Genomic DNA, 24,581 nt, shown 5'->3' with positions numbered 1-24,581 from the left:
CTGCTTCCTCTACCTTCTCAGGGCTCTGCTTGGCCACCTCCATCCCCTGTCTGAAGTGGCCACAATTCCCTCCACCCATTCCTCTCGTGTCACCATATTATGTTGTCTTTGGGGCATTTGTCACCGTCTCCGACTAGCCATCTAATTCATTAAGATGTGTTAGTCACTCAGGCGACTCCATGGACTGTAGCCCACCAGGCTCCTCTGTCCATAGGATTTTCCAGGCAAGGATACTGGAGTGGGTTGCCATTTCCTTCTCCAGGGGATCTTCCCAACCCAGGATCAAGCCCGGGTCTCCTGCACTGCAGGCAGATTCTTTACTGACTGAGCTACGAGGGAAGCCCTCTTAGTCATTACTCATTTGTATAAAATATGTTGGCGGGAGCGAACAGCTCCAATGGCCCAGAGTGGGTGACCAGGGCTACCTCTGAGGCATATGTGTTAGGGAAGTTGATTCAGGGCCAAACATCACCATACCCAACACACTCATATGTGGAGCTCCAGAAGAAATGGGTGAACAGACCTCTCCTGGAGCCAGCATCCTGACACCATCCACACCTGCATCCTGTGGGAGGGGATGGCTGGAGCCGTGAGGGTCGCCAGGATCACTTCCTCAAGAGCCCTTTCTCCACCACTTTCTCCCAACCTGACACACCACCATCTGCTATTCTTGATCGGAACAACTATTTTGGGGCCCTTCTAAGAGGACTTATTCTTGGGTTTCCTTTGTGGCTCAGCTGGTGAACAATCTGCCTGCAATGTTGGAGACCTGGGTTCGATCCCTGGGTTGGGAAGATCCCCTGGAGAAAGACTACCTACTCCAATATTCTGGCCTAGAGAATTCCACGGACTGAATAGTCCATGGGGTCACAAAGAGTTGGACACGATGGAGCTACTTTAAGTTTTACTTTCTAAGGGGACTTACCAATTGATATCTTATAAGTACTGGTGAAAGGAAAGAAGGGAAAGTGAAGTTGTTCAGAGAAGGCTGCCAGGCTCCTCTGTTTATGGGATTTCCCAGGCAAGGATACTGGAGTGGGTTGCCATTTCTTCCTCCAGGGGATCTTCCAGAGAGAGTGCTAATTAACCTGCTTTGTATTTCATAGGAACCTCTGGAGGGCAGTCTTCCTCCACTGCAGGGTCTAGCTCTCCTGCCGAAGGTCAAGGGCTGACAAGGTCAGATGGACAGAGATAGGTGGGTGGGGGTGGGGGTGCCTTCTGGCAGCAGGAACACCCTTCCTTTGGAGAGAAGGAAGGCTGGAGGCCCAGGTAAGCACTGAATGTGGGGTGAAACTCAGGCCAGAGAGACGAAGGGCTGCTGTGCGTGGTGATGAGGGACAGATCCAGGCACAGCTTGCCTGGGAGAATATTGGCTCTGCATCCTACGAGTCCCATGACCTTGAGTAAAGCTCCTTCCCCATTTTCTCATATGAAACTTGGAGTAATAGTCTCCTCTTCAAAGAGCTGCTGTGAATAATAATGAGCTAATACATGGAAAGTTCTTTGAAGTTATTATTATTGTTGTTATTTAAGCTCTATGCAGGAAGGTAAAGTTTCTCATATTATGTGCTAGCCAGGACATACTGGGGTGTATGCATGGGCCTGGCAGGCACATGGTATGTGATGTGTATGGCGTGTGTGCCCATGTGCTATGCATGGGTATACATCTATATTCTTTTCTTTCTGCTCTTTTCCATTATAGGTTATAACAAGATATTGAATATAGTTCCCTGTGCTATACAGTAAATCCTTGCTGCGTATCTATTTCATACACAGAGTGTGTATCAGTTAATCCCATTCTCTGAATTCATCCCTCTCCGCCCCCCTTCACCTTTGCAGAATCACAACCACAGAGTCAGCCTCTGAGGTCAGAATCAGGAAAATATGGCATTCTTCAGGCATAGGCCAGTCCTCCAGCTCAGTCCTGGTCACCAGGCAGGGCACAGTCCAGATGTCAGCTACCCAGGAAGCCTTGGCATACTCCCAGATGGACTGGGGGCACCTCTTCTGCCTTCTCCTGGCTCCCTCTTTTTGCACTGGCCACATAGTATTTTTAAATGTATGCTTTTTTAAAAATGATTTATGATATGAAATTATAAATTGAGGACTAATTTAATATTATCGATTTCATTCTCTGCCTCCCCAACTTGTTGTAAGCTCCTAGATGGGCAGACTCTGTGTCCGATTCCACTTGGTCTCCCGGGTGCTCAGCTGAGGGCCTGGCAGAGAGTAAACTGCTCACTTGTTTGTATTCCTGCTGAATGAATAAATTGAATTTTAGCATCCTGGACTCTGAAAATTCATTGGAAAGCCCATCTGGGCCATGTTGCCCACATTCTGTCTAATGTGGAAATTCAGATGTAGCCCTAGAGGGAGGGATTACCTCTGGGCAATCTCAGGACCAGCCACACCCTCCTTTCGGGATGAGAAGCTTGGCCTTTGCCCCTGCTGTGGCCCCTGCTAGGATTCCAGGGTTTTGTGGGGGAGCTGGAAGATGCAGGCAGCTGAATCAAGCATTTGGCACCTGGAAGGGCAAGCAGTTTTGGTTCCTGGATCAGCTCCACAGAGAGGGGAGACGGGTTGGGGGTGGCGGGCTGCAGGCAGGAGCTGAGGGTCCTCACCAGGTCAGGGGCCCTGCAGTAGGGACCAAGCAACAATAACATGTGACCTCAAGGACTGGGTCCAGGCCACAGACTGGCCTTGGCAGATTGGGGGCGCCATGGCTGCATTGGTAGCTGGTCTATTCTGAGCCCAGGGTGGCAGCTTTAGGGGCACAGGGACAGGTTGGGGGCATCTGTGAAGAAGCCTCAGTGCTTTTATAGTGGGTGTGGCATCAGGCTCCAGGGGCTCCATGGGCTGAATCAGCATCATCTCTGGACAGAATAGGAAGAGGTAGCAGACACTGCTTCCTGGAGAGGACTTCCTTGGGGAGACAATTTCTTTTTTAAAAATATTTATTTGACTGCTCCGGGTCTTAGTTGCAGCACGCAGGACCTTTGATCCTCATTGCAGCATATGGGAGCTTCCGTTGCGGCACGTGGGATCTAGTTCCCCAACCAGGGATCAAACCTGGGCCCCCGGCATTGAGAGTGTGGAGTTTTAGCCACTGCACCACCAGGGAAGTTCTGAGAGGATTTCTTTGCGAACATGTGAGAACCTAGATCTCCCCTGCGTAAGGCTTGGGTTGGTTTCAAGGGCTGAAAGTCTTACATTTGAATGCAGGGCCAGAGCCAGGGAAAGAATATGGAACGTTACTGGTGTGGCCCCACTCTGCTCAGCTAGGATTGTGGATCCATTATCTGAGAAATATGAGCCTGAGATGGGGTTTCTGGGTTAAGAAATTTACCAGGCGGGTGCTCTGAGTAGGGGAGTGAGGGAAGCAGGGTAGGGTGGAGAAGGAGCTAAGCAAAGATAGGGAGCCGCTGCATTGTGATCCCAAGGAGCTCTGGAGCATGAGAGGTACCACGGAGTGGCTGCTCCATTATTTGGTTAGGAGGGCAGCTCTGGGGCGTGGGGCATCCCCTCCTGGTCCAGGGCGATGACTAGGACAAAGGGGGCAGCTGTGACCAGTGAACAGCCAATACTCAGGAGCCAGCCCATAAAGGGGTCTGGGAGGGGCACCAACATCTTCCCCTATAGTAGGCATCATGGACTTCCTCACCCTGAAATCAACCTTGTACCTTCCACTATCCATGCACTCTGCTTCCACTCTCTGAACCCCCTGGGACGCACCCACTTGGCCACCCCCTGATACGTGTGGGCAGGGTATTCAGACTCCGTCTGGGTGCCTCTGAGCATCCCTGGAGCTGACAGAGAGGCCAGCATCAGCACATGGATGTGGCCAAAGGAACCCTGAGATCCTGATGTAGCGATGTGGGGTAGTGGTGGGGGAGCACGTGGGAGCGTCCACCTCAGCAGCAAGAACCCAATAGCCTAGCACTCTTGTTATTTGGAACTGAGTGCGTGGATCCCAGTCATCCAGCAATGTTGCTTTCTCCAATGTATTGAAAGAAGCAAGAGTCGAATATTAAACTCTCTAAGTCATCTGTTACTGACAAGCTCCACACAGGAAATTATAACCACATGAAATATTTATGCTTCACACTGCAACGACGCCACTGACATGACAGCACGTTGTTTTTGTTTGTTTGGCTGGGTTTTCTTTTTTTCTTTTTCCAAAGTGGATTACAAGATGCCCTCCAGTGAGGAAATGGCTCAGAGAAATTGTGCCTGTCCCAGGAGTTGTTATCTGGGTGAAGCAGGGTTATGTGATTAGAGAACGAGGGGCCAGACCCATGGAGCCTCCTCTGTCTGGGTCATGGGCCTGGTTTGGGGTGCCTAAACCTGCCCTTCATCTCAAAATAGCTGTGTCATGAGGCCCAAGAGCTGCAGTCTCCCCGTAGCTCCTCCACACCAGGCAATTGTGATTTTTCCAGAAACAGCTAAAATAGTCACATAATTATTACTTTATTTTGAGGTTATCATCCCTAACATCTTTCAGGAAAACCAGTTAAGAGTTCCCTGTCTGAGATGCTTGCTATACTTGGGTTTGGAGGAGTCCCTCTTCCCACCCTGGGCTCCTGCTGCCCTAAACGCACCTCTCATCTCCACCAGCCTGGAAACTTCCAGAGGACAGAAGCTCCACTGGGGGCAAGGGAGTGGTCGGGAGGGACTCCTCACAGTGAGGAGGGACTCACTGTGGTCACCTGCTGATGCGAGCTCCCTGTGTGGCCAGCACGCAAGGCCAGAGCACCTTGAATCATCATGGGAACCTACTTGCTGGCACCATCATCGCCCCACTTCTACAGATGGCAAGACTGAGGCTGTCCAGGCTCTGTTGCCCACAGAGACCCTCAGGGATGGAGAAAGGGCAGGGGGGACTTTGCCCTCAACCTGGCTGACACTAGGGGCTCTGTCCTGGCGAATCCCACCACCAAGGACCACTGCAGAGGGCCTGCCCCTGGCTTACCAAGTGTAGAGAGAGACAGGCTTGTTTCCAACTTTTTATCAGTTTTATTACAAAGAAATTCGAGAGAAGCACTGGGCACCAAGACAGACATTTGCAGGGTCAGAAAACAGCTGCAAACATTAAGAACCCAAACCCAAACCAAACCCCAAAGCACACACACTTTATGATAAAAACTGCAATTTTGTTCTCGATTGTTCCTCGTAAACAGACAGAAGTCATTGCTGGCTGTTTTAAATAGATGAATGTATGATAAAAAAAAAAAAAAAAAAAAAAAAGCGCAATGTCTCTGAGTGTGGCTATAAATTGTCCAGTTCCTGCTGTACAGAGGGTGAAATGGTTTGGCAGCCTCTTTTGTGCACGTCTCCCTTAAGATAAAACTTAAAAAAAAATGTGCTAAGGGTCATATAAAATGCTTTTTTTTTTTTTTTTTACCTTTAAGGAATCTACTTTCTGCCCCACCCCATCCCAACAAAATAATCTTACAGGTGTCTTCAGCACAGCTTCTAAAACACGTAGTCAACTAATACTTACATGGAGCCAACAGTTTATAAGTGTCATAATGTCTTGTTCACACTGTAAAACCGGATTTGCACGTCTGGCGCTGAGCCGACCCCCGCCCGGCGCATCTGGGGGTGGTTTCCTGCGGCAGGGCCACCGGTCCAGGGACAGCTCCGGCGCCAGACGACCAGACGGAGGGGACGGCGGCAGGCGTGGCGCGGGGTCCACAGGAACCCTGGAGCAAGCGGTCAGGGGGCGGGAGGTTCCAGCAGGTTCTTTGGGCTGGTGGCGGGCGGCGGGCGGCCTCTGCAGAGTCTGCCGGGAGGTGAGGAAGAGCCTCAGCCCTGGGCCCGGGCATCTCATTGCACTCCGCGCCGGCGCCCTGCTTTCTGCCGAGGCCTCTTTTCTGCTGTCAGCCCTTCAGGCTCTGAGCAGCGCCCTTCCAGCAAGCCTCAGGGAGGACAGGGAGACGGGCTTAGGTGAGGTAGAGCGATTTATCCCTGGGGAGCAGGCTGGGGAGAAAGGAGGGGCTGTCAGAGCTGATGTGACCGCCCCTCACCCAGGCGTCCCCTGGTCCTCACGGGGCTGGACACAGGGCCCGAGTGCATGGGGACAGCTGCTCCCTGGCCGTTCATCCCCTCCCCGGATTCAGCGGCCCCTCGGAAGATGCGTGAAGGTCTGGGCAGGTCCAGTCTTGACTATCCACCTGCGGGGCGTCGGAGGGGGGTGTGTGTGTGTGTGTGTGGCGGCGGAGGGGTGTGTGTGTGTGTGTCGGAGGGGTGTGTGTGTCGGAGGGGTGTGTGTGTGTGTGTCGGAGGGGTGTGTGTGTCTGTGTGTGTGGCGTCGGAGGGGGGTGTGTGTGTGCGCGCGGAACCAAACACCCTTCCTGGAATCCTGGTGGAAGACCACCCGGTCCTCAGCGCTGAGGATACAAAAAGCTAGAACTTTTTAAAGTTGGGACCAGATCTCCGTTCTTCCACTACAGGAGCTCTGGTTCAATCCCTGGTTGGGGAACACAGAATTCTGCATGCCACGCGGTGAGGCCAAAAAATAATAAAAAATTATTTTATTTGAAAACATGGGACCAAATAATGGGACCAAATCTGTGCTGTGATTGGAACCCAGAGCTCCCATGAGATCAGGCCAAAGCCAGAGAGAATAGCACTGAAACATGTATATTACCATATGGAAAACAGATGACCAGTGCAAGTTGGATGCATGAAGCAGGGCACCCAAATCTGGTGCTCTGGGACAACCCAGAGGGATGGGGGGGAGGGAGATGGGGGTTCAGGATTGAGGGGACATGTGTATCTGTTGCCGATTGATCTTGATGTATGGCAAAAACCATCACAATATTGTGAAGTAATTATTCTCCAATTAAAATAAATAAATTAAAAAATAAAAGCCAGTCTCTGGGTGAGGTCACACCCTCGCTAGGCTCCTCCCTGCCCCGGCCGCTGCCCTAGCCCCACTACTGGTATGGGGTTCTCCCTGAACAAATATACATCATCAAGGGCACCAAATTCCTGCTTCAGGCTCTGCTCCTCGGGAAGCTGAACAAAGACAGTCGTGCTAGCTATGAATGCCACGCGGAAGCACTTGTGAGAAAAGAAAACAGGTTGGAGATCTCTGGTGGTCCAGTGGCGAAGAATCCGCTGGCGGGTTCCACCCCTGCTCCAGGAAGACTCCACGAGGCACGGGTCGACTAGGCTCCTGCACCACAACTACTGAGCCCGAGCTCTAGAGCCTGGTGAGCCACAACAAAGACCCAGTGCAGCCAAAAATAAATAAATCTGCCCGTGGAATCCTCCAGGCAAGAATGACTGGAGCGCGTGGCCATGCCCTTCTTCAGGGGATTTCCCTGACCCAGGGTCGAATCTGGTCTCCTGCACTGCAGGCAGATTCTTTACCATCTGAGCCACCAGGGAAGACTAAATAAATAAGTAAATCTTAAAAAAAAAAAAATAAGGAAAAGAAAAATAACAGGATGGAAGGAAAAACAGCAAGAGTGAAGACGGGCCTCAGTATCCCCCACAGGCCTGGCCCCAGACAGCTGAGTCCCTATGGGTCCTTGCTTTGCTCTACTTCCTCTCCTGACAACGCTGGGCACCTGGTGCCCACGAGGCCCACCTGCAGGTGACAGTGATCTGCAGTGTCCCCCTTGCCCTTTCCCCCCTGTCACCCCATCCTCATGCTACCCTCACGCTGCCCTCAGCAGCACCCACCGTGGGTAGGGGTGGGGGTGAGGGCCCACCTGCAGGTGCTGACGCCACACTCGGTGCTGGGGTAACTGCTGTCCCAGTCTCCGCTGCTCGTGGGGTTGGATGGGCCAGGGGAGCGGGGTCCGGAACCGCTGGGGAACTCAGAGATGTGAGGGAAGTCCTGCAGAGAGGGGAGGAGGAGGCAGTGAGCAAAGGCGAGCCGAAGGGGTGCCTCTCAGGCAGCAAGGAGGGGATGGGGCTGTTCGCAGAGACACTGCTCTGGCTTATACGAAATTTCTGCTCTGCCCGTCTGCCTGGACCACTTCTTTCTTTTCCCTGGTAGAGCACCTTCTGGAAAATCCAGTCCTAGTCTTAGCTGCAAGGGTGGGGTGCTGGTGGTGAAGGACTTTCCTTCCCTGGACCTCAGTTTCCCACTCTGTAAAATGGACTTACTGGGCTGCGTGACCTCCCAGGGTCAAGCAGGCTTTGTAATTCCCAGTGTCCATGGAGCAATTAGCCGGGTCAGGCCTCAGAGGCTTTGGGGAGAGCCAGGAGCTAAGGCTCAGTGGTCTTAGCCTCTCTGGCCAGAGAGCAGGAATGGACAGAAGCTGAGAGAGGAGGGCCTGGGATACCCTAGGAATCTGAAGAATCTGCCTGGGAACCTGCCAGCTGTTCTCTGCAGCCAGTGCATCTCAGGCCAGGTGTACTCATCCCATTTCACAGATGTGGTCACTGAGGCTCAGAGGGGTAAAGTGCCAAGGCTGAGGTTTCACAGGCCGTGAGTGGCAGGGCCAGTATTTGGAATCCCAAGCTGCCTTCCCTTTCCGCATGGGGGTTCCTCAGGAGCGCATTCTCACTGGGTCCTGCTTACCTGTGGCCCTGGAGGTGAGGGGCTCATGGCCAGCTGCACCTGGAGTGCCATGGGAGCGGGCAGGACCGGAGGCTGGGGGGCTGGGGACATACTGACAGGTGGGCTGAGGAGGGTGCCCTGGGCATGGGGTGGCAGCGGCAGCTGCTGGTGCAGGGGTGTGCTGAGAGGGAAGGAGGGCGGCGGCGGTGGGGAGGCGCTGAGGCTGGGCAGCAGTGACTTGGAGCCCAGCGTCCGGGCGAGGCTGGCGGGGGAGGTCCCGCTGCGGAAGGCCTGCAGGTCAGACGGGGTCAGGAAGGAGGCCAGGCCTGGCATGGCGTACATGGGCTGCTTGGGGGGAAGCATCTTGGCCGGCGGGTTCGCCTGAGCGCTCTTGGTCTCACCCTGGTCAGGGGAGCTCTGGAAGGAAACAGACATCAATCTGGATAAGCCAGAACCAACATGGATAAGCTGGAACTTGGGCCACAAGACCCACGTGGTTTTGTAACCCACTGGCTGGCTCTCATGCCCCTCAGGGGAGAGCAGGGAACTCACGAGAGATCCTTCAGGACCCACCACCCTTGACTCTGACCATCCAACCACCCCATATTTAAATCCCTGGGGGTTCCCCTGTCCACCCGCGAACCCATGCTTCTCAGCCTGGCCCGAGGCATGAGCATCACCCAGCTGGGTTATCCTCTCTGTGGGCTTCTCCCAGCCTCTGTGCCTTTGCATTGGCTGTTCCCTTGATTTGGGACACCCTCTTTGCTTGGCCCTTTCTGGCCCAATTCAGAAACCATGTCCTCTGTAGCAGGTGCCAGACCACCTCCCTCCCTGGCTTGGACCATGCAACCACCACCATGCTGAACCTCCTGTGATACTGGTGTTGACAGAGAAGGCTGAGCGTAGGACAGGAGTAAAGGCCACTTTGGAAGACAGGCAAACCGGATTTGAATCCTAGTACAGCCATTTAACAGACTGGATACTTCCAGGCAAGTTGCTTAACTCCTCTGTGTATTGGGTTCTTGTTGGAAGAATCATGTGAAATGAGATGCGTGTAAAGTACGCAGCATGAGCTGGCACACAGGAGGTACCCTGGAGAAGGGACTGCGTGCGTGTGTGCTAAGCTGTTCAGTTGAGTCCGACTCTGTGCGACTCTATGGACTATAGCTCTCCAGGCTCCTCTGTCCATGGGGATTCTCCAGGCAAGAATACTGGAGTGGGTTGCCATGCCCTCCTCCAGGGGATCTTCCCCACCCAGGGACTGAACCCAGGTCTCTTATGTCTCCTGCATTGGTAGGTATTCTTTACCACTAATGCCACCTGGGAAGCCCAGAGAAGGGACCACATTGGTCTTATCCATCCCTTTCAAGACCTGTGGTGTTGACCATTCCCATGGACTTCGGTTCTTGCTCTATTCCTCAAGGACTGGGCTTAGGGATCCCAGATGTTACCTTGGAAACGAGGCTGGCCCTGTAGGCTGCCAGAGCCTTCAGATACTCCTTCTTCGCTGCTTCAGTCTTCCTCTTGTAGGCCTGAAAGATCCAAGATGTGGGTGATATCAGGGAGAGGTCAGGTGGTCAGCCTGAGCTCATAGGGCTGGTAACTGGAGTTAACCTCTGAGCCAGGTCGGCTTCTATTCCCCCCACAGGCCCTTGAGGGGAAGCCACAGGCTTACGGCCAGTGGGTAGGAAAGCTGTGACCTGGACCCCAGACTTTCAGAGTTAGAGGCACACGATGGATGGAGATGCTTGTTCCCATTTAACAGATGAGGCAGCAGAGGTCCAGTTTCCTCCCCCACTTAACCAAGTCGCTAGTGAACACAGCTACAGAACAGCCAAATGGGACCAGCCCTACCTCCCCAGTTTACAGATGGGCAAAGTGAGCCCAGTAGAGTCCTCAGCAGAGGCTGGGCAGAGGCTAGTTCCCCTAGTTCCAGAGGGTGGACCTGGTGCCGGACCTTCCAAGTCTGACTGCAGAGCCTTGGGGGATGGCCCAGAAAGGGATGGGGGCTCACCTGCTTCTGCTCCTCTCCCAAGCTGTCCCACATGGAGGCCACGATTTTGGACACATCCCCGAAGGTCGCGCTGGGATTCTGTCCCTTGATGGCAGCCTGAGTGTCTCTGAAGAAGAGTGCGTAGGCTGACACAGGTTTCTGTGGCTCATTGGGATCCTTCTTCTTCTTCTTCTTTGGGTTCTTGGCCTTTTTGCCAGGATCGGCTGAAGGTCTCTTTTCTCCCGACATCTGCCCGGGTGAGGGGAGTTAGAAAACCAGAGAAGCCCAGGACCTCCAGCTAACCGACCCAGCCTAGGCCGAGCTGGATCTTCCTTCACTTTTCCCAGCTTGCCCAGCCCTCCTCACACATTGGCAATGCCCTGGCCACCCGCTGGGCTTGAATACACACACACACATAAATCACACACAAGCGAGTGAGCACACATGCCCTGGGTACGAGCCCTGGGTTTTTCATTCAGAATGATGGTAAAGTTCATTCAGAAAAACACAAGAGAAAGAAACAAGTTACTGCCCTATAGAGCAATAAAACCATCACCTCTGAGCCTTTAGTCTTTTCTGCTGCACAGAAGTCATTTGTGTCTCTACAGGGAAAAATTAATTTGCCTTGTAATCGAACAAAAATTGCTTACCTCTTCATCACTTTGCCCTCACCCCAAGTTAACATCTTCCTTTACAGAATGTAAAAGCCCCCATCAATAATGAGGGAGGAATCAAAAGGAAGGTATAATCTCCCAGAGAATCATCAGATAATTCTTGAGCCTGTTCAATGAGGCAGTGATACGCCATTGAAAGACTGTGCAGTTATCTGTTTTTGGACTATTTCCAAGTTTTGGATATATATATTTTTTCTTAACACCTCTCCCTTCTTGTGATCACAAATAATCCCCAAAGATTATTCTTGATTGAATAAGACCGGTCTCTTCCACCACATTTCAGCTCTGCGACTTGGGGCAGGTGGCTTAGTCCCCCTGACTCTCTTTGAAGTTGCTGGATGGGAGAGAGGTTAATGTAACTGTCAGCAGGGTGACCTCACCCTGGATACCTGGCCTCTGATGCAGTCAGACTCCAGGACCTCAGTACTGTGGGCACCTGGCTTCCAGGATGGAGGGGGTGGGCACGTCCCCCACTGACTAGGACTCCCAGGCCACCCAAGGACCAGGGATTTTGGCCAAAGGCCTTGGATCCTGCCATGAAGACTGTGGCTCTAATGCTCCAAGAAAATGAGGGTAATATCGTAAACTGATAAGGAAACCATGGGCCAGACTCAGGTCTGCGGGGTGAGGGACAGTGAGGGGCAGTCTGCGGCCACATCAGTCCTGTTCTTGAGTTTCTCTGCGGTCACCCACCTCTCCAAGCCTCAGTTCTGTCTGCCGAGCAGATGGGGTGTTGCGGGTGGTTTAGAGTACGTGTGCTGGAGCCAGACTACAACCACCTTGGTTTAAATCCTGGTTCAGTGACACCTGATAAGTCACTTGACCTCTCTGTGCCTCAGTTTCCCCATGTGGCAATCAGAGATAATAAAGCCACCTACCACATGGGGTTGTGATAAAGATTATATGGATTAATACCTGTCGTGTCCTTAGAATAGTATCTGCCCCATGGAAGTGTTTTAGAAGGGTTTGTTAAATACAAATTAAATTAAATTAAAAGCACCTCCTGCCTGGACTACAGTAGTGATCAAGTTACCCTGAGGATGAAGCTGGACCAGGATCCAGATGTGCCCACCCCAGCCAGGAGGTCAGGGTCTCTGATGGATGCCACGATTACTGCCCCAGGCCTCTTCAGGGACACCACGTGGAAAGAAGTGAGAGGCCCTTATGAAGAAGAAAGGGAGGCAGGCATTGTGCGAGGGAGCAAGTCTTGATTTTACCAGTGGCTCAAGGAGAGACTGTGGGAGAGGCATTGTGGGAGAATCCGGGCAAGCACAGGCATCCTTGGCTTTGATGGGTCTCTGTTTCCTGCTCCAGTAAAACAAGATGCTCTTTGACAGGGAGGGAGGCTTGGGGTCAGTGCAAAGAAAGCTCAGGAGCTGGACAGGTGGTGAGCTCTCATTCCCTGGAATGTTCTTGAAGAAGCAGGACAACCCCTGGTTCCAGGGATCTGCAGGGGTCATGTCCGCAGTGGGGGGTTGTTTTTAATGCTCCCTCCCACAGTGATGCCCAGAGGTGCCCTGTGCTGGACCGCACATTTCTGTGGTCCTCCTGAAAGGTCAGAGTGGCCACAAGATGTGGCCCTGAGGATCTTGCCAGTGCCATCAATGACACCGAAATGATCCACTGGCCATTGAGGAATAAGACGTCATCATGTTTTTCCAGAACTTTCGTTGTTTTCCGACAAAGGGGACAGTTATACTCTTGTAGTCTTTTCTATAGGTAGGCGATGCCCATTTCCCTGCAGGGCCTGTCCCCTGCTGACGGGAAGGCATTCTAAGGCATCTGAAGCCTTTGCATCTCCATCCCCACGTACCTTGAAATGTGCCTCCGACTCCTCCTCCTGAGTTGAACTGGAGGGAGAGGGGGTCGCTGACTTGCTCCCTGGGGGTGACGGGGAGCTGTGGGCGATGCCGCTCCGGATGCCCATCTGAGAAATGAGCTGGGACTGGCTGAGGGCGCTCATGTGGCTGGCCAGCATTGCCGGGCGGCCCAGCAGGGGCCCTGGTCGGCCCGAGTCATAGGCAGCAACCTCTGAGTGGACCATCTCCTGGATCTAAGAGAGGAGGAGATTGCTTGCTGAGTTAGAAAGGGCCAGCACATCGGCGTTGTCAGACTCAGAGAAGGGGGTCTGCTCTGACCCGTGGCTTCCTCAGGGACCCCTGCACGATTCGGTGCACCCCTAGGGGGCGCCATTCTGCTGACAGTCACCCTGGACGTCTAGACGGTCAGCATCTCAGCCCTCGTGAGAAAGCCCAATTCAGTTGTGAATAAGTTATTTGATGATATTGGATCTTCCCTCCTGAAACACGGTGTATCTTTGCATTTATTCCCTGTACAACATAACAGCAAAGAGCAGAGACGCTGGAAGCCGCCTGCACTTTGAAATCTGGTTCCGCTTGTACGCTGGGTGACTTTGGCAAAGTTACTTAACCTCTCTGTGCCTCAGTCTCCACATCTGAAAAATGTGGATAATGATTAAACCTACCTTCTAGGGGTGTTAAGGATTAAATATGCCTGGCACACTGTAAGCCTTATATCGTACAGTGAAGTCGCTCAGTCGTGTCCTACTCTTTGCGACCCGGTGGACTGTAGCCCACCAGGCTCCTCCGTCCATGGGATTCTCCAGGCAAGAATACTGGAGTGGGTTGCCATTTCCTTCTCCAGGGGATCTTCCCGACCCAGGGATCGAACCCAGGTCTCCTGCATTGCAGGTAGACGCTTTAACCTCTGAGCCACCAGGAAAGAGACTATATTGTATAAGGGTTTGCTAAATACAAAAACAAAAACAACAACAACAACTCAGTAGTTTTCTTTATATTCCAAAAATAACCAGTTAGAAAATATCCTGGGGAATAGATAGTAAGAAAACTACTGACCTATGTTTCGGGGGGAAAGTGCAAATCCCTGAAGAATGTTTGCACTTTCCCCCCGCCACCATAGGTCAGTAGTTTTCTTACTATCTATTCCCCAGGATATTTTCTAACTGGTTATTTTTGGAATATAAAGAAAACTACTGAGTTTTACATACAGGCACTTCTCATACTAATCACTTTTAGAACAGTGTGTATTTTTCACCTAAAAATTATCAGATCAGATCAGTCGCTCAGTCGTGTCCAACTCTTTGCGACCCTATGAATCACAGCACGCCAGGCCTCCCTGTCCATCACCAACTCCCGGAGTTCACTGAGACTCACGTCCATCGAGTCAGCGATGCCATCCAGTCCTCTCATCCTCTGTCATCCCCTTCTCCTCCTGCCCCCAATCCCTCCCAGCATCAGAGTCTTTTCCAATGAGTCAACTCTTCGCATGAGGTGGCCAAAGTACTGGAGTTTCAGCTTCAGCATCATTCCTTCCAAAGAAATCCCAGGGCTTTTCTCCTTCAGAATGGACTGGTTGGATCTCCTTGCAGGCCAAGGGACTCTCAAGAGTCTTCTCCAACACCACAGTTCAAAAGCATCAATTCTTCGGCACTAGCCTTCTTCACAGTCCAACTCGCACATCCATACATGACCACAGGAAAAACCATAGCCTTGACTGGATGAACCTTTGTTGGCAAAGTAATGTCTCTGCTTTTGAATATCTTATCTAGGTTGGTCATAACTTTCTTTCCAAGGAGTAAGCGTCTTTTAATTTCATGGCTGCAGTCACCATCTGCCGTACTTTTGGAGCCCAGAAAAATAAAGTCTGACACTGTTTCCACTGTTTCCCCATCTGTTTCCTATGAAGTGGTGGGACTGGATGCCATGATCTTCGTTTTCTGAATGTTGAGCTTTAAGCCAACTTTTTCACTCTCCACTTTCACTTTCATCAAGAGGCTTTTTAGTTCCTCTTCACTTTCTGCCATAAGGGTGGTATCATCTGCATATCTGAGGTTATTGATATTTCTCCTGGCAATCTTGATTCCAGCTTGTGCTTCTTCCAGTCCAGCGTTTCTCATGATGTACTCTGCATATAAGTTAAATAAACAGCGTGACAATATACAGCCTTGACGTACTCCTTTTCCTATTTGGAACCAGTCTGTTGTTCCATGTCCAGTTCTAACTGTTGCTTCCTGACCTGCATACAAATTTCTCAAGAGGCAGTTCAGGTGGTCTGGTATTCCCATCTCTTTCAGAATTTTCCACAGTTTATTGTGATCCACACAGTCAAAGGCTTTGGGATAGTCAATAAAGCAGAAATAGATGTTTTTCTGGAACTCTCTTGCTTTTTCCATGATCCAGCAGATGTTGGCAATTTGATCTCTGGTTCCTCTGCCTTTTCTAAAACCAGCTTGAACATCAGGAAGTTCACGGTTCACATATTGCTGAAGCCTGGCTTGGAGAATTTTGAGCATTACTTTCCTAGTGTGTGAGATGAGTGCAATTGTGCGGTAGTTTGAGCATTCTTTGGCATTGCCTTTCTTTGGGATTGGAATGAAAACTGACCTTTTCCAGTCCTGTGGCCGCTGCTGAGTTCTCCAAATTTGCTGGCATATTGAGTGCAGCACTTTCACAGCATCATCTTTCAGGATTTGGAATAGCTCAACTGGAATTCCATCACCTCCACTAGCTTTGTTCGTAGTGATGCTTTCTAAGGCCCACTTGACTTCACATTCCAGGATGTCTGGCTCTAGGTGAGTGATCACACCATCGTGATTATCTGGGTCATGAAGATCTTTTTTGTACGGTTCTTCTGTGTATTCTTGCCATCTCTTCTTAATATCTTCTGCTTCTGTTAGGTCCATACCATTTCTGTCCTTTATTGAGCCCATCTTTGCATGAAATGTTCCTTTGGTATCTCTGATTTTCTTGAAGAGGTCCCTAGTCTTTCCCATTCTGTTGTTTTCCTCTATTTCTTTGCATTGATCTCTGAGGAAGGCTTTCTTATCTCTTCTTGCTATTCTTTGGAACTCTGCATTCAGATGTTTATATCTTTCCTTTTCTCCTTTGCTTTTCACTTCTCTTCTTTTCACAGCTATTTGTAAGGCCTCCCCAGACAGCCATTTTGCTTTTTTGCATTTCTTTTCTATGGGAATGGTCTTGATCCCTGTCTCCTGTACAATGTCACGAACCTCATTCCATAGTTCATCAGGCACTCTATCTATCAGATCTAGGCCCTTAAATCTATTTCTCACTTCCACTGTATAATCATAAGGGATTTGATTTAGGTCATACCTGAATGGTCTAGTGGTTTTCCCTACTTTCTTCAATTTCAGTCTGAATTTGGCAATAAGGAGTTCATGGTCTGAGCCACAGTCAGCTCCTGGTCTTGTTTTTGCTGACTGTATAGAGCTTCTCCATCTTTGGCTGCAGAGAATATAATCAATCTGATTTCGGTGTTGACCATGTGGTGATGTCCATGTATAGAGTCTTCTCTTGTGTTGTTGGAAGAGGGTGTTTGTTATGACCAGTGCATTTTCTTGGCAAAACTCTATTAGTCTTTGCCCTGCTTCATTCCGTATTCCAAGGCCAAATTTGCCTGTTACTCCAGGTGTTTCTTGACTTCCTACTTTTGCATTCCAGTCCCCTATAATGAAAAGGACATCTTTTTTGGGTGTTAGTTCTAAAAGGTCTTGTAGGTCTTCATAGAACGTTCAACTTCAGCTTCTTTAGCGTTATTGGTTGGGGCATAGACTTGGATTACTGTGATGTTGAATGGTTTGCCTTGGAAACGAACAGAGATCATTCTGTCGTTTTTGAGATTGCATCCAAGTACTGCATTTCAGACTCTTTTGTTGACCATGATGGCCACTCCATTTCTTCTGAGGGATTCCTGCCCGCAGTAGTAGATATAATGGTCATCTGAGTTAAATTCACCCATTCCAGTCCATTTCAGTTCGCTGATTCCTAGAATGTCAACATTCACTCTTGCCATCTCTTGTTTGACCACTTCCAATTTGCCTTGATCCATGGACCTGACATTCCAGGTTCCTATGCAATATTGCTCTTTACAGCATTGGACCTTGCTTCTATCACCAGTCACATCCACAGCTGGGTATTCTTTTTGCTTTGACTCCATCCCTTCATTCTTTCTGGAGTTATTTCTCCACTGATCTCCAATAGCATATTGGGCACCTACTGACCTGGGGAGTTTCTCTTTCAGTATCCTATCATTTTGCCTTTTCATACTGTTCATGGGGTTCTCAAGGCAAGAATACTGAAGCGGTTTGCCATTCCCTTCTACATGTATATAGATACACACACACTGTTCAGTGAAGCATACCAATTTACATATTCTTATAGTTATTTTTATTTCCTTTAAATTTGTGGTCAAATTCTAATTTCTAATATCTAGTATCTGTGTTTTCCTTTTACTTTTTATTGGAGAAGTTCATCAGTTTTCTATTTTATTTTATGGGATTGTTTTTTTTCCTCCTTAAGAATCAAATCTCACATTTGTTTATCAGGTCTAGTCTTTCTCTGCTTTCTAATTCTTTATTTTATCTTTATTCATCCCTTTATAGTATCTTTATCTAATTCTTTTATATTTATTAATCTCTTCTTCTGCTTTTGCAGTTTGGTTGGTGTTGCTTCCCCCTCAATTCTGAGTCACATTTTCAATTCATTATTTTCATCCTCAATGTTTAGAAATATGTTTCATGCTATGAATTTCCCTCTGAACATGACCTTAGCTTTTCCCAGACTTCATCTCATGAGATTTTCATTATTATCCTTTTAGATATACTTATTCCTAAATTTTATTTTTAATTTCCTCTCTCATGGAACCGATGTTTAAGAAGACTTTTGGAATTTCTGAGGTTAAAATTTTTTGTTGTTTCTTTCCTTTTTGCTATTCATTTCTCATAACAAAAGTGATCAAAGAATATAATCTGTACCATTTGTACTTTAGAGAATTTATTCTGGTTTCCTTGGGGACCCAAACATGCTTATTTTTTAACATTCTTTTTTTTTATTGTAGTAAAACATGCATAACATGAAACCTACATTTTAACTATTTTTAAGTCTACAGTTCAATGACATTAAGTCCATTCACACAACCATCACCACCATCCAACCACAGAACTCTTTTCATCTGGCACAACTAAAGCTCAGTACCCCTTCAATACCCTTCCCCATTCCTGCTCATTCTGCCCCTGGTAACCACCCTTCTACTCTCTGTCTCTATGAGCTTAACTATTTGAGGTACTTCACTTAAGTAGAATCATACAGTATTTGTCCTTTCGTGTGTGGTTTATTCCACTTAGAGGCTTCCCAGGTGGCTCAGTGGTAAAGAATCTGCCTGTCAAGCAGGAGACATGAGTTCAGTCCCTGGGTCAGGAAGATTTCCTGGAGAAGGAAATAGCAATCCACTTCAGTACTCTTGCCTGGGAAATCCCATAGAGGAGCCTAGGGAGCTACAGTCTATGGGGTCACAAAGAGTTGGACACGACTTAGCAACTAAACCACAACAGTATTCCACTTGGCATAATGTTTTCAAGGCTCACTCATGTTCTCCCATGTGTCAAAATTTCCTCCCTTTTAAAGACTGAATACTAATTCCCTTGCACGAATATACTGGACTTCCCAGGTGGCTCAGTGGGTAAAAAACCCACCTGCAAGGCAGGAGGCACAGGAGACACAGGTTCAATCCCTGGGTTGGAAGAGCCCCTCGAGGGGCATGGCAGTACTCCTGCCTCGAGAATCCCATGGACAGAGGAGCCTTGTGGGCTACAGTCCATAGGGTGGCAAAGAGCTGGACATGACTGAAGTGACTGAGCACATACACAAGCATGGATATACTACATTTTGTTTATCCATTCATTCATCAGCCATTTGGGTTGTTTCTACTTATTGTAAATGATGCTGCTTTGAACACTGTGGTACACCGATCTGTTTGAGTCCCTGCTTTCTTTTTTAAAATTTCTATTGGAGTATAGTTGCTTTACAATGCTGTGTTAGTTTCTTTTGTGGAGCAAACTGAGATCAGTTATACGTATACATGTATAATATATCCACTCTTTTCAAGGTTCCCTTCCCATTTAGGTCACCACAGAGCACTGAGTAGAGTTCCCTGGGTTACACGGCAGGTTCTCATGAACCATCTATTTCATACATAGTAGTGATATATGTCAATCTCAATCTCCAAACTCTTCCCACCGCCCAAAGATGTTTAAATTCTGTGTATTTTCACAGTATCTGGAGCTGTGTTTGCAGATTAATAGTGCAACATTGCTCTGTCCTGTCAGTGATGATTATTTTGATTCCTTTGGTTTGTCTAAAGTGAAAATAGAAGTCGCTCACTTGTGTCCGACTATTTGTGACCCCATGGATTATGCAGTCCATGGAATTCTCCAGGCCAGAATACTGGAGTGGGTAGCCTTTCCCTTCTCCAGGGGATCTTCCCAACCCAGGATTGAACCCAGGTCTCCCGCAGTGCAGGCGGATTCTTTACCAGTTGAGCCACAAGGGAAGCCCAAGAATACTAGAGTGGGTAGCCTATCCATTCTCCAGTGGATCTTCCTGACCCAGGAATCGAACTGGGGTCTCCTGTGTTGCAGGCAGATTCTTTACTAACTGAGCTATCAGGGAAGCCCCTTCATTTGTCTAAGTTGCCAATAACTTTTCTGCTTCTATCAAAATCTTTCTTTGAAGCTTTTGTTTTGGGAATCTGATATTGGTTTTTACATCTTACAATGTTGTTCAGCCACAGAAAAGAAGGAAACCCTGCCTTCTGTGGCAGTGTGGACAGTCCTTGAGGGCGTTATGCTGAGGGAGATGAGCGAGACAGAGAAAGACAAATCCTTTCTGTTCTTACTCCTACGTGGCTGGCGCAGTTGGTAAAGAACCTGCCTGCCAGTGCAGGTAGACATAAGAGATATGGGTTCAAGCCCTGGGTTGGGAAGATCCCCTGGAGTAGAAAATGGCAACCCACTCCATTATTCTTGTCTGAAAAATTCCATGGACGGAGGAGCCTGGTGGGTTACAATCCATGGAGTCACAAAGAGTCGAACACTACTGAGAGATTAAGTGTGCGCAAGTGCGCGCGCACACACACACACACACAAATAGTAGAACGTGGTTGCCAGAGGGTTGGGGGAAATTGGTGAAGGTTTTCAAAAGTTACAATTTCTAGCTATATAATGAATAAATTCTGGGGACCTCATGTACAGTATGGTGATTATAATTAACAATACTTTATTATATAGTTAAAAGCTGTTAAAAGACTAGATCCTAAAAGTTATCACCACACACACACACACACACACACTTATTGTGGTAATTATTTTACATTCTCTGGTGGCTCGGTTGGTAAAGAATCCACCTGCAATGTGGAAGACCTGGATTTGATCCCTGGGTTGGGAAGATCCCCGGGCAGAAGGGAAAGGCGAGAATTCCATGGGCTGTATAGTCCATGGGGTTGCAAAGAGTTGGACACGATTGAGTGATTTTCACTTCACTTCACTTCATATACATGCTGTACCCATATACATCATCATACATATACATCATACATATACATCATACATATACATCAAGCTGTATCCCTTAAACTTAAATATGCTAAATCTCAATAATATCTCAATAAAGCTGGGAAAAATTTTAAACACTTTTAAAAAAGAGTAGCCTTTAAAATCTATTCTCTAAGCACCCCTTTTCCATCCCAACATGTACACACCTTTCTTTCCATGAATTTTAAACAAGGGCCTGACATTATTTCTTCAAGGGCAAATTAGCCTTGGGGCTCTGTGTTTAGGGCTTGTCGTCTGTTTCTTTCTTTTTTTTTTTCTTCCTGGTTGCCTGCTTTAGAATTCTTCAACCAGATATTCCTGACTCAGGAATTTAATATATGACCAACACTTGGTAATGGCAGACTTTGAATTTTTGCAAATTTTCTAAGTCTGAAATGCTCCCAAAGTTGTTCTAATTTGCACTGCCCTCTTTACTAGAGAAGTCAGACATCTTTTCATTTGTTTCCTGGACATCTGGGTTTCTGTTTATACTACTGGTAGGGGTGTAAACTAGTAAGACACACACTTTAGGAAGCAATCTGATGATACATATCCTATAATCTAGCAAATCTACACCAAGATATAAAGAACTTTCCCACATACACAAGAACACATATATACTGCAGAAAATTTTAAAGACTTTGAAATGGGCAAATGAATGCCCTTTCAATGGCATCCTAGGTGTTGGCTTAGGGTCATCTGTTTCTACAGGAATGTATACTTTTGTCTTTGACTAGGCTATGGGCTTCCCAGGTTGAGCTAGTGGTAAAGAACCTGCCTGCCAATGCAGGAGACATAAGAGACATGGGTTCAGTCCCTGGGTGGGGAAGATCCCCTGGAGGAGGGCATGGCAACCCATTCCAGTACTCTTGCCTGGAGAATGCCACAGACAAGGAGCCTGGTAGGCCACAGTCCATAGGGTCGCAGAGTCAGCCACGGCTGAGTGACTGAGCACGCACACAGGCTATTTGCTGTTTCACAAATTTAGTTGTGACACGTGGGATCTTTAGTTCATATAAATTCTTCATTGTGGCATGTGGTATGTAGTTCCTTGACCAGGGATCAAACCCAGGCCCCCTGCACTGGGAGTGTGGAGGCTAAGCCACTGGACCACCAGGAAAGTCCCCCTTGCCTTTTTTTTTTTAAAGGTGTTTTTATTTTATTTTATTTGTTTTCTGTCTACAATGCATGCGGGATCTTAGCTCACCGACCAGGAATCAAACCCGCACCCCCTGCGTTGGAAGTGCAAAGTCTTAACTACTGGATCACCAGGGAAGTCCCTATTTTAGAACTTTGTAAGCTGTACAAAAATGAAATTAGTACTTATTTTTTATCATTAATTTTTTAAAGAAATTGTGGTAAAATACACATAGGATTCCCCAGTGTCTCAGCAGTAAAGAAACCATTTGCAATACAAGAGACCTAAGTTTGATCCCTGGGTTGGGAAAGATCCCTTGGAGAAGGAAGTGGCAACCCACTCCAGTATTCTCACCTGGAAAATCCCATGGACAGAGGAGCCTGGTGGGCTACAGTCCATAGGGTCGCAAAGAGTTGGACATGACTGAGCACAGAAACCCACACGTAGGATAAGATTTATCATCTTAACGATTTTGAAGTACAGAGTTCAGTGGCATTCAGTATAGTCACATTGCTCTGTTACTGTCACCAAGATCCATCTCCAGAGCTCTTTTCATCTTGCAAATCTGAGACTCTGTATCTGTTAAGCCATAACTTCCTGATTCTTTCTTCCCTGAAGTCCTTGGCAACCATTATTTTACTACTATGAAATCTGACTGCTATTCTATGAATTTGATTACACTAGGTACCTCCTGAAGTGGAATCATACAGTTCTTTTTCTTTTGTGACTGGCTTATTTCACTTAGCATAATATGCTAATGGTCATCCATGTTGTAGCGTACATCAGACTTTCCTTCCTTTTCAAGGCTAAATAAAATTCCATTGTATACATATACTGCATTTTGTTTATCCATTCATCTATTGATGGACACTTGGTTGCTTCCGCATTTTGGCCATTGTGAATAATGCTGCTATGAACGTGGATGTCCAAATACCTCTTCAAGACCCTGTTATCAATTCTTTGGGATATATACACAGAAACAGAATTGTTGGATCATATAGTGATTCTATTTTTAATTTTTGAGGAGCTGCCATACTGTTATCCTAAGGGTTTGCACCATTTTATATTCCTACCACTAGTGAACAAGTGTTTTAGTTTTTCCACATTCTTGCCAACACTTGTTTTCTCTCTCTCTCCCTTATTTATTTTTTTGATAGTAACCATCCTAATGGGTGTGAGGTGAAATGCAACTGACCCTTGTGCATAAAAAGGCAAAAAATGTTGTCTCATAGAGGTACTAATTGATCTTGCCATGTAGAAAAGAAGAACCTGAACATTATATTCTTGCTCTATAGATATCAATCAGTTTTGCATTTATTAGAAAATTTATTTCAGCACTCTTGATTGCCTATATATGTACTTATTCATCAGATTCTCCTTTGAGCCGATTATGTTACTGGCTTCTTCATTAATGAATAAATCAAATAAACTGATGTTTCATTTTATATTTATATGAGTTATGATATTACCTTTCAAAAGTTACACACTACAACAAAGTTTGTTATGGCATCTTTTAACTTCAGAAAAATTGGAAATAATCTGAATGTTTGCTAGTTGGGAAATGGTGGAAATTTGTGATGTATTCACACAATGGAATTCTGTACAGAGTTCAAGTGAATGGCGTGGAGGCATACCTACCAGTGATGATGAACTCAAACCAATACTGAGTGAAGAGCTTCAGAAGGACGCACACAGAAGAATAGCTTTACGTAGGCATTCAAGACGTAAAACATCACTATAAAGTGTTTATATAGGATCTGAATAGAGACTTTTAATCGTATGCAATTCTTCATGATCCCATGGACTATAGCCCACCAGGCTCATCAATCCATGGAATTTTCCAGGCCAGAATACTGGAGTGGGTAGCCATTCCCTTCTCCAGGGGATCTTCCCGACCCAGGGACGGAATTTGGGTCTCCTGCATTGCAGACAGATTCTTTATCACCTGAGCCACTAGGGAAGCCCAAAATGCATGAGACTTATAAAAATGTAATAAAGGCCTAAAAACACCTTCTGTGGTACAAGTGTGCTGAAGTCTTTACTCTGTGGATCCTGATTCCTCTCCTTCAGTAAACAACACACAAGAATTCTTGTCTCAGGCCTAAGGCATCCTCCATCTGGTCAACTGGTCTACCCTTTCTGCGGCAGCATCTCACTGGCATTGAATCACGCTCACTTCTTTCCCATCTTTAAGTGAAAATCTCCCTTATTTCCAAGGCTCCTAAGGACTTCTGCCCCAACTTTCCCCAGAACAGTCAGCTTCCTCACTGTCACTAGGCCCTCCCCTCCCACCAGCAGCTGGTCATCTGGTACCCTCATTACTACCAATACCACTTAATCATCTTCATCTTCCTCACTACTGGCCTCATCAGAGGAAGAAGAGGAGAAACTTCTGTTAAGCATTTAATATGTGCCAGAAACAGTGCTAAGCTTTTCCATCTATGGCCCATTTAATCATCAAATAAGGTGGACAATATCATCATCCCCACTAAAGTCAAGACTCAGACAGGTTCAGAGACTTGCCCATGATCACACAGTTACTGCAGGTGGAGCTGGGTTTCCCCAGACCGTTATACTTTCTCTCTAAGCTATGACACCTTCCCCAAAGACACCCCTCAGTCCCTGACTCCAAGAACTACTGCCTCTCCAGGCAGCCCTCTTCCCTCTGTCCAGGGCCTGGCTCCTGGTTGCCCAACTACCTAACCAGTTGCTCCTTTCTGGTCTTTTCCAGCCCACTCCTTCAACACTGGCATTCCTCTAGCTTTATCTGACTTTCCCTCCTTTCTTCCAGACTCCCTGGGTGAGTCGTAGCTTCTGCATGGATGCCTACA

At 47.8% G+C, this 24,581-nt stretch overlaps 1 protein-coding gene across 2 annotated transcripts in view; it reads right to left on the bottom strand.

Moving 5' to 3' along the window:
- Positions 1 to 5,942: 5,942 nt before the first annotated feature.
- Positions 5,943 to 24,581, bottom strand: part of TOX2 (TOX high mobility group box family member 2) — a 158,759-nt gene continuing 140,120 nt past the window's right edge. The window contains exons 4-9 of one of the 2 annotated variants that reach the window (XM_055545067.1): positions 12,999 to 13,238; positions 10,533 to 10,760; positions 9,970 to 10,050; positions 8,540 to 8,935; positions 7,722 to 7,849; positions 5,943 to 5,979 (exon numbers count right to left, since the gene is read on the bottom strand). In XM_055545067.1, the coding sequence (XP_055401042.1) occupies positions 5,943 to 5,979; positions 7,722 to 7,849; positions 8,540 to 8,935; positions 9,970 to 10,050; positions 10,533 to 10,760; positions 12,999 to 13,238 (1,110 nt within the window). The remainder of the gene's footprint in view (positions 5,980 to 7,721; positions 7,850 to 8,539; positions 8,936 to 9,969; positions 10,051 to 10,532; positions 10,761 to 12,998; positions 13,239 to 24,581) is intronic. The other variant, XM_055545068.1, reaches the window with a different exon arrangement.

The sequence above is a fragment of the Bubalus kerabau genome, chromosome 13 (assembly GCF_029407905.1).
Source record: "Bubalus kerabau isolate K-KA32 ecotype Philippines breed swamp buffalo chromosome 13, PCC_UOA_SB_1v2, whole genome shotgun sequence".
Lineage (NCBI taxonomy): Eukaryota > Metazoa > Chordata > Mammalia > Artiodactyla > Bovidae > Bubalus > Bubalus kerabau.
The sequence above is the reverse complement of the archived record's forward strand: the minus strand, read 5'-3'. Positions and strand labels throughout refer to the sequence as shown.